Source organism: Ictalurus punctatus, chromosome 13 (genome assembly GCF_001660625.3).
Source record: "Ictalurus punctatus breed USDA103 chromosome 13, Coco_2.0, whole genome shotgun sequence".
NCBI classification, from domain to species: Eukaryota; Metazoa; Chordata; class Actinopteri; order Siluriformes; family Ictaluridae; genus Ictalurus; species Ictalurus punctatus.
Window position 1 is genome coordinate 3,953,181 of NC_030428.2, and position 17,550 is coordinate 3,970,730.

Sequence of the window (17,550 nt, forward strand, 5' to 3'; positions counted from 1 at the left end):
ATAAAGATAAATCAGGTTGATTTTGATTATATCTGGATCAGAAAAATTCATTACATTAAAAGAGCAGAGATGACCAAAGAATTTAAAGATGGAGGCCTACAAGCCATCGATTTTAACTGTATAAATGGGACCTTGAAAATTAAATGGTTAAAACCTTTCCTAAACAACAACATCAACTTCTGGTTCCATATTCCCAGAGAAATATTTAAGAAATTGGGAGGGATCAAATTTTTACTTGGATAAGATTTCAATATTCAAAGTTTCCTGTTTAAATTATCCCACTTTCACCAGCAGGTCATGTTATATTGGAAACAGCTGCACCTCCAGGATTATTTTCTATGCTGTAAATTACAAGACTAAAAGATTGGAGATGCCCACTTTGAAGATAAAACCTTTCATAGCATGTGAAAATGCACTGTTATATTTTTACTGTTTTACTGCAGAATCACATAAAATCCACCTTTAAATATTGTTCAATTACACACACACACACCAAGGCCCTTCCTGCTCTGCAGAATAAACCAGATAAACCAGTTTGACAGTGTCAGTAAAAGTAAAACTAGACAGCTCCATTTTTTGTCGATGGGAAAATAAACCATTTCAGGAGTAAAAACACAGTGAGTATCTAAATCTAAAGCTATAATATATAAACACACTGAATGTACACCAGATGCAGAAGAGTGTTGTGGGTTTGTACTGAAGTTTGAATGTACACAGGTTGTTTTATGACTTGATACAGTGACTATTTTCTGTAAGTGAACTCTCTGCTGATACAGGGTTTGATTTAACACACCGATGTTGGAGTGGACTAAATGTGCGATCTGCTGTAATCTGGAGAAGGAGACATGACCTGCAGCATGAGTGTGTCTGGAGAACAGGACTTAAAGAAAGATGAGAGGTGAGTTACTTTTCCATTCACCAGCAATAAATACACACCGTCTCATGGGAACAGATCTGTATCTCTAAACACTCACTAGTTTATAGAGGAACTAAACTTTGGTTTAAGGTGTTTAATAGCAGTGAATATATCACTGATCTGATCTAAGAACAGTTTAGAGAAATCATTCACTGAGAGAAGAGTAAAAAGGATTGTGTAATGTGGAGCAGAAGAGCAGTTTAGCTTTGAGTCAGTGAACTCTACAGGCTTTAAGACCCAGCTGAGTCAGTTATCTGTGATTGGGACTCCTGACATCAGTGTAATTCCTGAGGTATGAGGCGTGTCTCCTGTTTGAATAAGTGTGCAGACTGTAGCTGAATTAAAAAGATGGAATTATTGGTGTTTAATGAGGTACACATTGTGTAACAGTGCTGAGACAGCAGAGTATTAATTATTGCTGATATTTCTGTTGTAATTACAGAATGATTGAGGGAAAGAGATCAGACTCACCAGAACCCAGCTGTGTGTCCTTGAAGAGTGACCGGTCAATGGGACATCCATATAACTTCAGAGACAGTTCTCCTGATGTGAGGTCAGTACAGTGAGGTGTTTTACAACAGTGTTCCACCTGATCAAACTCATTGGTCTCATTATGAAGCCCTTCATGATCTTTATCAGGTGTTGAAGCAGTAAAACACTAAAGTGTGCAGTGCTGCAGCTCTCGGACTGTCAGGGAGGGAAAACTGCTTTAGGAGTTCAGTTCAGCCTGCAGTCCCTGAGCTGGAGGGTCTGTGGTGCTACACAACAACATTTACACCTGGGACATTAATGACTAGATCACTATTTTATTCATAAACATGTTAGTGTCAGTGAGGAAACCCTGAAATCAGTGTATTGTGTTAAGAGGATAGTGTTAAATATCTGTCTCTGTATGTATTAGTGTGTTGTGCAGCTATGAATACAAATAGTCTATATTACATCATGTGTTTAATTTGTTCACAGACCACAAAAGAAGAAATCAAACATCAGCAGAAATCAGCTGGACTCCATATTCAAGGTGTGTGTGTCTTTTTAATGTGTGTAACTTGTGTGTGAGTAGGTTGCAGGTTTTTTATTTAAGATAATGACAGTTCACAGGTTTATCGATGTGCAGCAGCATTATGGGTAATCAAACAGAATTTTAGTTGTAACTGTGGCAATAGAAAGAGACCTTTCTTCTTTTCATAAAATAAAAGCATCTCTCAGTGTGTAACATTATAATATTTAGATGTGTTCCTGTGTGTTTCTAACCAGGAGCTGGAACACAAAGTCATCTCTCTGATAAAGAATGAGCTGAAGAGGTTTAGGAAGCTCCTGAGTCCAGATTACCCAGCATGCACTGAGAGGGAGATGGAGGATGAGGAAGATCTGCACAGTGTCAGAGAGGGAGCGCTGAAGATCACACTGCACGTCCTGAAGAACATGAACCACACAGATCTCGCTAACACACTGCACAACAGTAAGAGCTCTGAGTCATGGCTTTATTCCATCAGGTTCACTTTAGAGAGAGAAAATAGTTTTAGATATGAACACCTTTAATTTGAAGTTTGAGTTTAATATCATGTACATCTGGTGCTTTTCTGTTCTGTTCGTGGTCCAGTTTGTGATTACTCTGTAAAGTGGTCCTGTTCCTTCAATAATATTTAGTCCATGAATCAGGAATGAACAGCAGCATTTGAAAGAACTTTACATTTTATATTGTGCTCAGTGATTTTGCGTTAAAACATGTTATTGCTTTGTTTATTAGAGTCTGTGGCCCCTGTGTGTCAGACAGAGCTGAAATCCAGCCTGAGAGAGAAGTTTAAAAGAATTAATGAAGGAATATCAGAGCATGGAAGCTCAGCACTTCTGAATGAGATCTATACAGATCTCTACATCACAGAGGGTTGGAGTGGAGACGTCAATAATGAACATGAGGTGAGACAGATTGAGGCAGCGTCCAGGAGACCAGCAACACAGGAGACACCCATCAAATGTAACGAGCTCTTTAAAGACAAGTCCATCAGAAGAGTGCTGACTAAAGGAGTTGCTGGAATTGGAAAAACAGTCTCTGTGCAGAAGTTCATTCTGGACTGGGCTGAAGGAAAAGCAAATCAGGACGTCACCTTCATGTTTCCACTTCCCTTTCGAGAGCTGAATCTGATGAAGCAGAGAAATATCAGTCTGATGGAGCTTCTTTACTACTTTTTCCCAGAAATGAGAAAACTAGAATTACTAGACTCCTACACTGTGGTGTTGATCTTTGATGGTCTGGATGAGTGTCGACTTCCTCTAAATTTCCAGAAGAATGAGAGATTGTGTGATGTGACAGAGTCAGACTCGGTGGATGTGCTGCTGACAAACCTCATTAAGGGGAATCTGCTTCCCTCTGCTCTCCTCTGGATAACCTCTCGACCAGGAGCAGCCAATCAGATCCCTCCTGAGTGTGTAGACCAGGTAACAGAGGTACGAGGCTTCAGTGATCCTCAGAAAGAGGAGTACTTCAGGAAGAGGATCAGTGATCAGAGTCTGGCCGATAATATCATCACACGCATGAAGTCTTCAAGAAGCCTCTACATCATGTGCCACATCCCAGTCTTCTGCTGGATCTCAGCCACTGTTCTAGAGAGAATGTTGGGTGAAGCAGAGAGTGGAGAGGTCCCCAAGACTCTGACTCAAATGTTCACACACTTCCTGATCTTTCAGATCAAACACAAGGACCAAAAGTACCATCAGAAATGTGACCCTGATCCTCAGCAGAGCAGAGAGAGTATCCTGGCACTGGGGAAACTGGCTTTCCAACAGCTGGAGAAAGGAAACCTGATCTTTTATGAGGAAGACCTGAGAGATTGTGGCATTGATGTTGGAGAAGTGGCAGTGTACTCAGGAGTGTGTACCCAAATCTTCAAAGAGGAGTTTGGGCTTCACCTGGGGAAGGTGTTCAGCTTTGTACATCTGAGTGTTCAGGAGTTTCTGGCTGCTTTATACACATTTCTCTGCTTTATTTTTAGAAAGACAAATGTGTTAGTGGAGCAACACACTGGCCGTTTCCATTTCTTCAGCAAGTCAACCATGTCTGATTTCCTCAGGAGTGCAGTGGACAAGGCCTTACAGAGTGAGAATGGACACCTGGACCTGTTCCTCCGCTTCCTTCTGGGTCTCTCACTGGAGTCCAATATGGCTCTCTTACGAGGCTTAATGCCCCAGACAGGAAGCAGCTCTCACAGCAAACAGGAAACAGTCAGGTACATCAAGAAGAAGATCAGGGAGAATCCATCTCCAGAGAAATCCATCAATCTGTTCCACTGTCTGAATGAACTGAATGAACATTCTCTAGTGCAGGAAGTACAGACTTACCTGAACAGAGAAGAGAACTTTTGTCTCTGGGGTACCAGACTCTCTCCTGCTCAGTGGTCAGCTCTGGTGTTTGTCTTACTGAACTCAGATCAGGAGCTGGATGAGTTTGAGTTGATGAAATATGACCCATCAGAGGAATGTCTTCTGAAGCTGCTGCCAGTGGTCAAAGCCTCCAGAAAGGCTGAGTGAGTATTTTTATTTATAAATGTATTACTGCATGGTTTGTTATTTTAATGTAACACTGAACTGCACTGTTTGGATTAATGCTTGTTAATAGTTACTCTAATCATCTTTAAACAAACCTCTAGTACTGTTACAGAAGATTGTTTCACTTTTTACACTAACACGTTACGTCTGCACTGAGATCTGGGCCATATGGACAAAACCTTATATCACCATTTATTACCTTTTCTCTAAAACTGATGAAAATGATCTGTACAAAATAACAGCATGTATTCATGACTGCTTTTTGATCATTTTGTGAACTAAACACCAGTGAAAGGCACTTTTTCTTTTCCCCTTTTACTTGAAAGACACATTGAACAGAACTTCACAATTGAGAACAAGAAAAACAACACTGTCACCATGGGAACAATATGAATACAACATGTGACATAGTGTGTGTGTGTGTGTGAGAGTTAAAGATAAAGAAAGAATAAGTTAATATTACCTGTCTTACATTTTATTGTCTGTTTCTGTTCTGTTTCACCAACGAAATATTTCCAAACAAAGCCACAGCACGCCCTGCTCCTTTTTGTTCAAACGGGAGATTTCTTATTTATTTTATTTATTTTTTAGTTGGAGACCTTTTAACATGTACTTTCATTAAAAAATGGTTTCAAGTTTCAATTATAATAAAGCATTTGTTCAAACAAAAAACCTTCTGTTTTCAGTCCTTTAAAGACCATTGTAACTGATAATAATTTATTATTATTATTATTATCAGTTACAACGATCCTTAAATGAATGAAAACAGAAGGGATTTTTGTTTGAACAAATGCTTTATTATAATAAAGCATTTTTTCATAATAATAATAATAATACTGATGTGGTGTCCTGATTTCTGTGTTAGAGAGAAACACACTTACATTTCTGTTACATGGTAAACTTTAGCTGGATTATGGCTGTGTTTGAGGTCAGAGTTCTGATATTTCATCATTTCTTTTCCAGGCTCTGGGGGTGTAATCTGACAGAGGAAAGCTGTAGAGTTCTGTCCTCAGTTCTCAGCTCAAACTCCTCCAGACTGAGAGAACTGAACCTGAGTAACAATAACGTGCAGGATTCAGGAGTGAAGCTGCTCTCTGCTGGACTGGAGAATCCACACTGTACACTGGAGACACTGAGGTACACACACACCAAAACAGTAATAATAATAATAATTACCAAATGTTAATATGTAAGTGAGTGATTTTCTCTGTGTGTTTTGTTGTTTGATGAATATTAATGACACAGACAGCAGCAGGTTTATTAGACTGCGGTCACTTTAAGACCTAATGCACAGACCTAATGTACTGTATTGACACACCTCAGATTTTTCCTCAACTGTTTACGTTCACTTAAATCATCACTGACTGTGTTTGCATGAATACTCGGCCAGGCCTGCGTTTTGACATGATGTGTGTGTATTTATTTCACCATCCAAGCATAATAAGCCTCTAAAGAGAACTCAGTTCAGTACTCGCATGATGAGGCGGCTGTCTGTGTGTGCGTTTCAGGTGTGGCCGGGAGACATCGATTCATTTCTTATCTTAATTTTATGCTGACATCCCACCGTGCAAAAACATATGCAGAAATATATAAATATATAAAAGACAAATATATGCAGCTCACTATAATTTTGATCAGCTTCTTCAAAGAGGTAATTAAGTGAATACATTCATCATTTGAGAATATTTGAGAGGTATTTGAGAATTCCCTTCACATACTCATTTATACAAATAGTAGTTACGGTTCTAATGTAATCTCCTTTTCCATCTTTCCAGTCATTATTCTGCTGGCAGATGATCAGAGATGAGTGGATAGTGCCTCTCCTCCCTATAAGCTTTGTTGCCATTTATGATTTTATTAAATATATTGTTTTTGTGTTTTAAATAGCGCTGCAACAACTAATCGATAAAATCGATAATAATCGATTATGGAAATCGTTGTCAATGAATCGTTTCGATTAGTTGGTCTGCACGCGGTACATTTACTCATTATGTTACTTCTGTTCCGAAAACACGGTTCGGAGAGTAAATACTAAAGTTGTGTCCCAAATGACGTACTATACACTTACACTATGCAGTATGTACTCTACCGTCGAGTGCAGTGTTTCCGCGGACCCCTAGTGGTCAGTGGTGTAATTGCAGGAGGTCGGTAGGAAAGTTTTAAAAATGTTTTAATAATATTATATAATTTTTTGTTCAGTGTATCAAAATATATTCAAATGAGATGTTTTTAAAATTAATCAATTTGCTTATTCGTGTGCATTCACAGATATCACGTTAGCTGAGCTGACTGAGTTCATTGATGGATTTATTTTAAATTTATTTACAAATGAAATGATAATTTGCAAAAACCTGTGAGTGGTAGACAAGTTCAAGTGTCGCAGTGATGGATAAAATAAACAAAAGATAATTCAGAGAGTCAAATTAAATGTCACACCAACAATAATATGTAATTGAACCTGGTGTTTGTACCAATCCCTGGGGAATGACAGGTTCAACCAATTAACCAGGGATTGCTAGGACTGTAGAATTCAGTGCTTTTTGTACATTCATAACATGTAACTCACTTTTGTTTCCAGCGGTTAGACATTAATGGCTGTGTGGTGAGTTATTTTGAGGGGACAGCAAATTTACACTGTTACACAAGCTGTACACTCACTACTTTACATTGTAGCAAAGTGTCATTTCTTCAGTGTTGTCACATGAAAAGATATAATCAAATATTTACAAAAATGTGAGGGGTGTATTCACTTTTGTGAGATACTGTATATATGTGTATGTATGTACATGTATAAAATATTAGGGCTGCCACTAACAATTATCTTCATAATCCATTAGATGGCCGAATATTTTTCCAATTAATCGGATGGGGGGCAAACTTTCAGGTTAGTAAAAAACTAATGTTTTCCATTTGAGACGATTTTACCTTTCTAAAATTCATACACTATACCAGTGGTTCTCAGCCTGTTGTGCATTTTGGACCCCTAGCATATTTCAAACAATCCACAAGGACCCCCTCACTCCACAAGAATTATAGGATATATATTAAACAGTCATTTCTATATATGTTACTTTATTTTATTCATATTTAATATTAATAATAACTTAATTTAATTTGAATGAATAATATATATTTTGGTGTGTGTCTGTGTGTATTTGGTTCTTTTCAGTCTTATGTTTGGACAAACAGTTGTGTAAACTTTTAGTCTTAAGTTTTTATTTGTAATACTCAGTTTGTGGATTTTATTTTAAATAAATGAAAAAATGGCACTGAAAGTTTGCCCCCATACGATTAATCGATTAGTAACAATATGTAAATAAATAAATAATCGGCCAACAAATAGATTATGAAAATAATCGTTAGTTTCAGTCCTAGTTTTAAACTGCGACTGGTTTCAGTTTAATATGTTGTTGTAGGCTCATTTATTGAGTCTGTTTACATTGAACCTGTAACAGGATATAATAATATTGGGCTTGTTTTTGAAGCTGCAGTTGCTTATTTGTCTCGTGAGACTTGGCAACACTGAGGTATTCGTGTGCTGTATATTAGCTCCAATACTCGACAGCGGAGCTGGAGGTGGATACGGTTTTCTTGAAGAAGAGGAGAGTTGCTCTCTCTCATAGCTAGCAGAAAATAAGTGCAGTTTACCACACTGACCATAGCAAAACAAACAAACAGCTGAATCAAGTTAGCTAGCTACCTATTGAGCTACTGAAATGTCTGACCTGTTTAACAGGAAAAAAGCATCTCTGTCTTCAATCCCTTCAAGATCTCTGAGTTTTCGCCACCTCTCAAAAGCCACGCCCATATTTATTCTCGTTTTAGCACGGGCTCTGTCGCTTTCCCTTTTTGACTGCAGGCTCTCCACAGTTCCAGGTTTCTTGGCTTTGACAACAGTTGGTTCCCCAGATGTCAGTGTAACCATGCCAAAACTCATTTGAAGGAGGTGACTTCACCGGCTACCTCCCACCTCACGGAGAGAGAGAGAGGTCGACTGTAAAGCCCGCCTAACGAGAAAAGTGATAGATTAGTTAGCACAAAGAGAGACCAATCGGAATGCGCGCTGTGTCACTCTTACCACATCTGCCACTTGCTTTCTCGGTTTACTGTCGTGGAAATTTAGACAAACACCAGTAGACTCGTCCTCTCAGATGAAATAGTTTTATTACAGAGAGATGAATACAGGAAGAAGAATGAGCGCACTGGTCCAGTGTTGATGCTATTTCCACAAGCTCCAGCTCAGTCCAGAATTCCTCCGTAAGTGCCTGATGAATGTGAAAGTGGAGGACAGTGAGGTGTTGGTGGAGAAACACTGGGTTGAGGGTCAGAATAAAGAGCAGATAAAGCAGCTATGCACATACATAAAGAGCTAGCTCTTGTGCTGAGTGGCCACGCCCATTTAACTCTGATCCAACACCTCATCAACCTTTTCTCTCAACATCCTGTAAATGTTGCATAACATTACATTTTAATTTGCACATTAAAGAGTTCTTGTGTAAATGCTCCTATACACTGTTTATGAAGAAATTAATTCGTATCCAGTGTGATAAATGAGGCCCAGTGTTTTATATGAGTAAAACATTCAAGTGTGTATTTTATATGGTGTGGATTAGCATTGTTTCTGCTGTTGAGCTTTGTTTTTCTCTGTGTGTGTGTGTAAGTGTGTGTGTGTTAGATTAAGCTCCAAAGAACAATGAACTCCAATAGTTTAAGTGTCTCTGTGAAACTCAGCTTTGTGTTAATGCTGAAATATCTACATCACTTCTCACATCAGAACAAAGTACATTTATTTCTACAGCGTGTAGATCAGTGTACATTACACACACATTTACTTTAATAACATGCCAATACTAGTTTATTGTTTATACACAGGCTGTTCTTTTTATATTTTTATCCTGACATTAGAACCTTGTATTCAGGTAAACACTTTATTTCCCACCTGATGGTAACACCTCATTTCACAATCAGATAAATAAATCTAACACTTCATCATTTCTCTTCCAGTCTGTGGGAGTGTAATCTGACAGAGGAAAGCTGTAGAGTTCTGTCCTCAGTTCTCAGCTCAAAATCCTCCAGACTGAGAGAACTGGACCTGAGTGACAATAACCTGCAGGATTCAGGAGTGAAGCTGCTCTCTGCTGGACTGGAGAATCCACACTGTACACTGGAGACACTGAGGTACACACACAGACGTACACACACAGACGTACACGCACAGACACACGCACAGACACACACACAGAGCAGAGTTTTAATAAACACAGCTACATCCAGTTTCCATCTGTGGTGATTGTAATTGTAGTGATGTGATATATTGTCATTGTTGTGTGTGTGAGATGGAGAGTAAATGTTCTGTATATAAAGATTTTGTGCAGTTGATGTTTTCAGAGCTAAAACTGAGTGTGTTAAGTATGAGAAGGTTTTCTTTCTTGCAGGATGATTAAATGCAGTATTACAGATGAAGGTTGTGCTGCTCTGGCTTCAGCTCTGAGGTCAAACTCCTCATCACACCTGAGAGAACTGAATCTGAAAGGTAATAATCCAGGAGAATCAGGAGTGAAGCTGCTCTCTGATCTACTGAAGGATCCACACTGTAAACTGGAGACATTATAGTGAGTTACTGACTTACTGTCTCTTTACTCTACTCTACTGTATTATACTGAATAGTGTGTGTGTGTGTGTGTGTGTGTTGGTGGTCATGCTGATGTTGTGTGTTTTATACTGATGCTCTTCTGTCTTTCAGCATTAAGAAGCATAAACTCACCAGGACTGGCGTATGACAGGAGTCTCACCTCAAACCTCTTCTCCAGGATAAAGCAGTTTTGGTGGAGTTAGAACCCGTCCCACATTTCCAGCAGTTTGGGAGCTGAATCATTAAACGTAAAGGGACAGAGCAGATACAAAGTCAAGAACAGGCAGAAGGTCATACACAGGAGAAATCAACACACATAACGCAATATCTGCTGTAACAAAAAAGTACTTAACCTCCATTTATACCAGTTCCCGAAGGCACTCGGAGACTGTGGTCATTCACCGTAGGACCAATTGCCCTGACTTGGTAGCAATACTACCCCCGGCACTTTAGTGTATTGTAAGAATCATTTTCATGGTTGTCGTAAGATTCTGGATGACTGGTCCTCCACTGTGTTTGAGATTGTGGCCTACATTGATGAAGTGGGAACGCTGTATAAGATCAGACCACATGGAGAAGATGGCCCCATTAAAACTGTCCATTGCTCAGAACTTAAGCCTGTTCTTACTTGGCAATAATATGCCAGGTAAACCAATGGGTCAGGTTTACTGGCTCCTTCCAGCCCCAGGAGTGAGTAGATCCAGAAGGACCTAGAATTGGAGATTATTCACAAGTGGCCATAGTCCATACGAGAACGGGTGTAAGGAACTCTGAGGGTCAAGTCCACGTTGAATATATATATATATATATATAACACACACACACTTTCTCACCAAGCTGCTTGGCAATGGTCCAAGCCCATTCCAGACTTGTGTAGGTCTACAATCTTGTCCCTGACATACTTGGAGAGCTCTTTGGTCTTGGCCATGGTGGAGAGTTTGGAATCTGACTGATTGATTGCTTCTGTGGACAGGTGTCTTTTATACAGGTAACAAACTGAGATTAGGAGCACTCCCTTTAAGAGTGTGCTCCTAATCTCAGCTCGTTACCTGTATAAAAGACACCTGGGAGCCAGAAATCTTTCAGATTGAGAGGGGCCAAATACTTATTTCCCTCATTAAAATGCAAATCAATTCATAACATTTTTGACATGCGTTTTTCTGGATTTTCTTGTTGTTATTCTGTATCTTACTGTTCAAATATACCTACCATTAAAATTATAGACTGATCATTTCTTTGTCAGTGGGCAAACGTACAAAATCAGCAGGGGATCAAATACTTTTTTCCCCTCACTGTATATACAGAAAGGAGGAAGAGTTAGATCATTGCTTGACTTAACTAGGAACAGAGAGCTTATTGTGTACTCAGATATGATGTACACGCTATTACACAGAGAGAGAGAGAGAGAGAGAGAGAGAGGAAAAGAGGAAACAGGACAGGTGTAAGTGATGGAGATAATGACGAATGAATTAAGGATAATTAAAGAAAAACAAACCCAAAACTATTTGTCCAATTTCAGATTTATTTCACCTTATTATAAAATTTATTTGTTTATGTAACATGTTATGTTTTCCCATAATGACGTTGGCTTCATCTATCATACCTACATATTTTATTCAGGCAGTAGACAGGAGTCGAAGTGGGGGCTGTTAGGGGGGGAAGGGACACAGTTTTGAGACCACGCTCAGCAATTGTAGTGTAGCCCCTTCTTTATTCTTTACAATTATTTTCAGTAAAGAAACTAAGTCTTTGTAATAGGCATCTACTGCGATTCCTCCACGGAAGTAAAAGGTCACAACAATATCTCCAGGTAACATGAAGACATAACAACATAAATCTGTCAGAAGGGCCCCACATGATCTAGGTTCGCCTCTGGGCACATCTGATCCCAATTACACGTACACACACACACACACACACACACACACACACACACACACACACACACCTGTATGTAGAGACTTTCTACCGCCTGCTCTTTGCGAAGTATATGCTCAATTCCATCCTGTCTTTGACGTTACCAAACAGTTGTATTTGCTGCCTGTTTTCTACTAGTTCTGACATTGACTTTGTTTATTGATCGCTTGACCTGTGCCTGTTTCATGTTTTTCCCGCTGCCTTGCATTTTGGATTTGTTGCAAGCTTTTATTAAAGCCTTACCTGCATTTGCATCAGTCTCAGCTCTCATTACCTGACATCATGTTTGTCAGAAGTGAATTAAATGATTAGCCTAATATCTGTGACACTCTTGCAAGCAACCGTTCTAGATGGTTCACATGTAAATGTATAAAAAAAAAAATTTGAAAATTAGAAAAAATGTATTACCCATAACTCCTTATGCATCAGCAGAGGGTTTGTTTGTTTGTTTGTTTGTTTGTTTTTACAGGAAATCATGTTTCCTGTAAAAGAAGTAATGAGGTATACACTGGAGACACCAAGAGATGACTGGCCAGTGGTTTGCCATGCACATACATAACATCAGAATGAAGAATTTTTTCTTGACAGTGGCAAGACACTTTAACAGTGCTGGATATAACTATAATGACATCTGTATGTGCATCACCAGATGTTGTCATGGGGCAACTAAGTAAGAACATTTAAGGAGAAAGAGCTCATCTACAGCCTCTGACTTTACAGTGGTGCTTGACAGTGTGTGAACCATGTAGATTTTCACCCAAGTCCTTAAAGTAGATAAAGAGAGCCAAATTAAACAAACGAGACAAAAATATAATACTTGGCAATTTATTGAGCAAAATGATCCAATATTACATATCTGTGAGAAGCAAAAGCATGTGAAACTTTGTTTTTAGTATCTGGTGTGACTCTTGCGCAGCAATAACTGCAACTAAATGTTTCTGTTAACTGTTGATCAGTCCTGTACATCAGTTTGGAGGAATTTTTGTTCATCCAATGATACACTTCCACAAGCATGTGTTAAGATAAGACTGTGATAGATCCCTGTTCTTTAAATACAATCGGGTGCTCAGTCACCTGTCATCACATTTATTAAAAACACCTGACTCTAATTTCACCTTCAAATTAAACTGCTAATCCTAGAGGTTCACATACTTTTGCCACTCACAGATATGTAATATTGGATAATTTTCCTCAATAAATAAATGACAAATTAAACTAAACAACGTAAATTAAACCCTATCGTTTGCTGTACTGAATACCCCGCAGTGTTCGGCAGAGACTCGGCTATCGCTTCTAGATCAGTACACAACGTGGATGTATACAATGGGCCAGACAGATTGCAAAACATAGATTCTTAGATATATTGTTGGGGCAAAACAGATTTATTCTTTTTCTGGCAATTACTTCGTTATGGGCTAGATCACGTATCTTTTGATAAGCACCACCGTGTTTACCACGAGCTATAGACACATTTCGATCCAGACAGTCATCAGCCCGCATGTTAGAATTGCTTTGCATATAGGCCTGGACAATAGTTCAATATCAATATATATCGCGATATAATTTTTTTCTATTACGGTGATATGGTTTTTAAACACATTTCCGATATTTCGACATACATTAAAACATTAGTCACTGACTGACGTTCATGATACAGGCGTCAGTTCGTTGTATTCAAGCTGAGCAGAAAGAGCAGAACACAATTAGCTACGTGCGTGATGACGTACACCACAGGCATGCAGCCAGTGCTCGGCAGTGTTAGGCTAAGCTCCAACGCGGCATGTTTTAGCTACAAAATGAGTACCCCCGATCACAATACAAATGCGACTGAGCGAGCTTCCACAAGTGAAGAGAAAGCAGACGAAATAGTTGATAATAGAGGAAAGACTAATTCAGTGGTATGGAATTGGTTTGGCTATCTAAGCTCTGATACCCTTCAGGTTTCAGTGCGCTGCAAAATGTGCCGGAGAGTGGTGCCGACTAGCAGCGGGAACACATCAAATCTGTTCCCCCATCTGAAGCAGTTCCACCCGATAGAATATTCTGAGAGTCAGAAGATGTGGCAGCATAAAGGTTTAAGCCAACCTGTCTCTGAAATATCACCGCCACCCCCATCCCCATCACCAGCTGTGTCAAAAGAGAAACCGATGCAGCAAACCCGGATCACTGTATTCATGCCTTATGACAAGCCGTCTAAACGTTATAAAGACATTACTAAGGCTGTCACCAACATTTTGGCTAAGGACATGATGCCGTTTAGTACGGTAGAAAATGTGGGCTTCAGGAAAATGATGTCAGTCATCGACCCCAGATACGAGCTCCCTGGCCGGAAATATTTTTCCCGCACAGCTATACCTACACTTTCCAGAGAAGTTAGGGAAAGGGTGGAGGAGCAACTGCAGTCAGTGTCACATTTTGCGACCACAGCTGACCTGTGGTCAAGCCGAACCTCGGAACCATACTTGAGCCTGACAGTCCACTTTATTGACCAAGATTGGAAGCTTGTCAGCTTATGCCTCCCGAGGATCACACGGGCGGAGCAATTGCAGCCGGACTTACGGACGCGCTTGCCTCCTGGGGGCTCAGCGAGGACCACCAGGTCTGCATCACCATAGATAGCAGGATACATAGGCACAAATACTTTGTATGGATTTATACATACAGCAGTTCTATCAATTAAATTCAAAGATGTTTTACTGGCATGGAAACAGATGTTTACTTTGCCAAATCAGGTGTGAAATAAAAACAACAAAATGTACGTAAGCAGAAGAATTGTGATTTTGAGTTAATAACATAAATAAATCAAATTTTGTAGTTAAAATACAAATGAGAACTATATATTGCAATATTTTTTTTCTCTCTCTGTCTACAGAGAAAGTTCACCAAGACAAGCGAGTGGACAGAGCAGTTGGGGTCTGTAAAAAGGTGGTGGTTGCCTTCTCCTACTCCTGGAAGAAGAAACAGGACCTTGCAGCTGCTCAGGAGGAGTATCACTTGCCACAGCACAAGCTCATCAGTGAAACCCCAACAAGATGGGGCTCCCGTCATCAAATGGTGAAGCGGGTTCTGGAGCAGAAAAGGGCCATCACAGAGGTCCTCTCAAAAGACAAGAAGACCAGGTCGCTGGTTCCTACTTGGCAAGATGTGGATGTTTTAGAGTCTATAGATGCAGCTCTAAGCCCGCTACTCGAATTCACGGATGCCTTGTCCGGTGAGTCCTATGTCTGTGTGTCATTCCTAAAACCAGTGATGCATCTCTTCAACACCTCCATCTTGAAGGAAGCAGAGGATGACACAGACCTCACCAGGACCATAAAGACAACAGTGATGGGATACCTGAATGAAAAGTATGATGACCCTGCCATGGATGATCTACTTGACATGGCATGCCTCGTTGACCCAAGATTCAAGCTTCAGTACACTCAGGAGGAGAAGAGAGAATACATCAAAGAGAAAGCTGTGTTGGAGATGCTGAAGGGAGAGAGAGCTGTTGTGGTAAGGGAAGAGGAGTCCAGAGAAGAAGCCATGGGGGATGCTTCTGCAGCAGTGACACTAGCCAAGAAAACAAAGCGGTTGTTGGCTAGCTTTTTTTCAAACAGGTCCACCAGTACCAACACAGAAGACTTGAGTGTACAGCAGGCAGTTGAGAGGGAGCTCAGCAACTACCTTCTGTCTCCAGATGCTGACAATGACTCAAATCCTCTGGATTGGTGGAAAGTCCCTCATAAGAACTTCCCCAGAGTAGGACAACTGGCAAAACATTACTTGTGTATTCAAGCCACAAGCTACCCCTCTGAGAGGGTTTTTAGTACAGGTGGCAACATTGTCACATGTAAAAGGGCATCTTTGAGGCCAGATAATGTAGACCAGCTTGTATTTCTTGCCAGAAACCTCTAGAGCCTGTCATAGGGTGTCATCAACGCCAAACAATGTCCCTGCCCCAGCGACATGTGTTCTTGTTATTGCTCACACTTTTTCTGTTTTCTTCAGCAACTCTGAGCATTTTTCATATTTTTTATCCTGGCTGAAGCACTTTTATTTCAATCTATAAGAATAAAATAATCAGCCTATGTTGTTTAAAGTTAAAGATATTAATATTGACAAAGGTGAGAGTTTTATGTTTATTTGACGGTGATTTCACATTTCTTGTTTGTATGACGGTTAAATACAAATAAAAGGTGAACATTAATTTATTTGTGCCGTTTTTATTTCTAAATTATTATATAATTTTAGAAGAGGAGGTTTCATAGACTTGGCAAATTCATTTTACAGAAGTTTGAAGGTACAGACATCCGTTGTGGGCGTCCTTGGCAGTTTTTCTGAGGATTTATATTGTTCATATCGATATCGGAGTTATATCGTATCAACTGAAATTAAGAAGTATATCATGATATACATTTTGGTCATATCGTTCAGCCATATTTGCATAATGTTTTCAATCTGGTTTGCGAACACGTACACATCGTAATCGTTGTCAGGTGACAAGACAGCGTTAACATCAGAGGGTAGACTAGGGCCTCTCAAGGTAACGTTGATTTAACCCCCATCACCGGCCAGCAGTCTGGAAAACGACACTATTTCAGACATGATATCATGCAGAAATATAGTGTACGCAGCCAGGTCTGGAGCAGTTATTACACACATATTTATACAACACCGTATCTCCAAACTATTCAATCTGAGTCTTGGTATCACCATATAACCACCGACATCTCCACCCTCTCTTACAATAGATTCAGTAGACGATTCGGATAACCCAAAATTTTGCTCTGAAGGATTAAATGATCGATACGATTCGCTGTCCGACCCCCACCCCACCTGTTGTGAATTTGAATCATGGTCTAACGACGAAGTTGGAACTGATTCTGCTTGATCGTCAGCCATTGATCTAGCCATGTTTAATAATTCCAACAAAGTATCAGTGGTAGACTCAGATCTATTCTGATTCTCCATTGTCCGAATTAAATAGTGTAATGTCTCTGTGTTACTGTGCTGTTCAAAGGAACAAAAACCGTCGTGGTCGCGTTTTCTAGATTTAATTACTGCTCCCTGATTACAAACTGTTTCACCACAACGCTTTGACATTTTTAAAAGATTTTTTATTTATTTAAACAAAACTAGTAAAAAAAATCACACACAGTAAATGTAATAAGTTAAATAGTCAAATGTTTTTTAAAAAAAAAAAAGAGTTAAAAGAGTGTTTATTTTTCGCTGTTGTTCCATTTTAATGTGTCAATACATTGATGATTCAAGTGAGTATAACGCTGATCAGTCATCGATTGCTTTAGTCTCCGCCCACATACCTGGAGGAAAAGCGGTAATTTTCCACTAGAGTAAAGCTCTCGTGGAAGTAACATCGACCGTCATGTTTGTGACTTATTTCTCCTCTATATAGGTATGTTGTGCATGTTTTACACACCTGTTTTATCTGTGTTAACTTGCTGACATTTTGAGACGTACTTATATTTTGTTTCTGATAGTTTTTGAGTAGAGATAAATAAGTTTTGTCGTGTGTTTGCGCGCACGTGCTCGTCCTCGCCTT

General features: G+C 39.5%; 1 protein-coding gene across 1 annotated transcript; it reads left to right on the forward strand.

Annotated features, from left to right (window-relative positions):
- Positions 1 to 547: 547 nt before the first annotated feature.
- LOC108261167 (NACHT, LRR and PYD domains-containing protein 3-like) lies at positions 548 to 12,366 on the forward strand. The gene is made up of 10 exons (XM_053685307.1): positions 548 to 617; positions 777 to 898; positions 1,359 to 1,469; positions 1,880 to 1,934; positions 2,171 to 2,375; positions 2,664 to 4,437; positions 5,423 to 5,596; positions 9,464 to 9,637; positions 9,895 to 10,071; positions 10,203 to 12,366. Exons 2-10 carry the CDS (start codon positions 846 to 848, stop codon positions 10,237 to 10,239), a joined length of 2,760 nt encoding a protein of 919 aa, XP_053541282.1. The 5' UTR covers positions 548 to 617; positions 777 to 845; the 3' UTR covers positions 10,240 to 12,366.
- Positions 12,367 to 17,550: the final 5,184 nt, after the last annotated feature.

What these genes read in the sequence shown, in the direction of transcription:
- LOC108261167 (XM_053685307.1), top strand. Translation starts at nt 846, where the DNA reads ATGACCTGCAGCATGAGTGTGTCTGGAGAACAGGACTTAAAGAAAGAT. An exon ending in GACTTAAAGAAAGATGAGAG is followed by an intron (nt 899 to 1,358) that starts GTGAGTTACTTT and finishes TTGTAATTACAG; the next exon opens with AATGATTGAGGGAAAGAGAT. An exon ending in TGTACACTGGAGACACTGAG is followed by an intron (nt 9,638 to 9,894) that starts GTACACACACAG and finishes TCTTTCTTGCAG; the next exon opens with GATGATTAAATGCAGTATTA.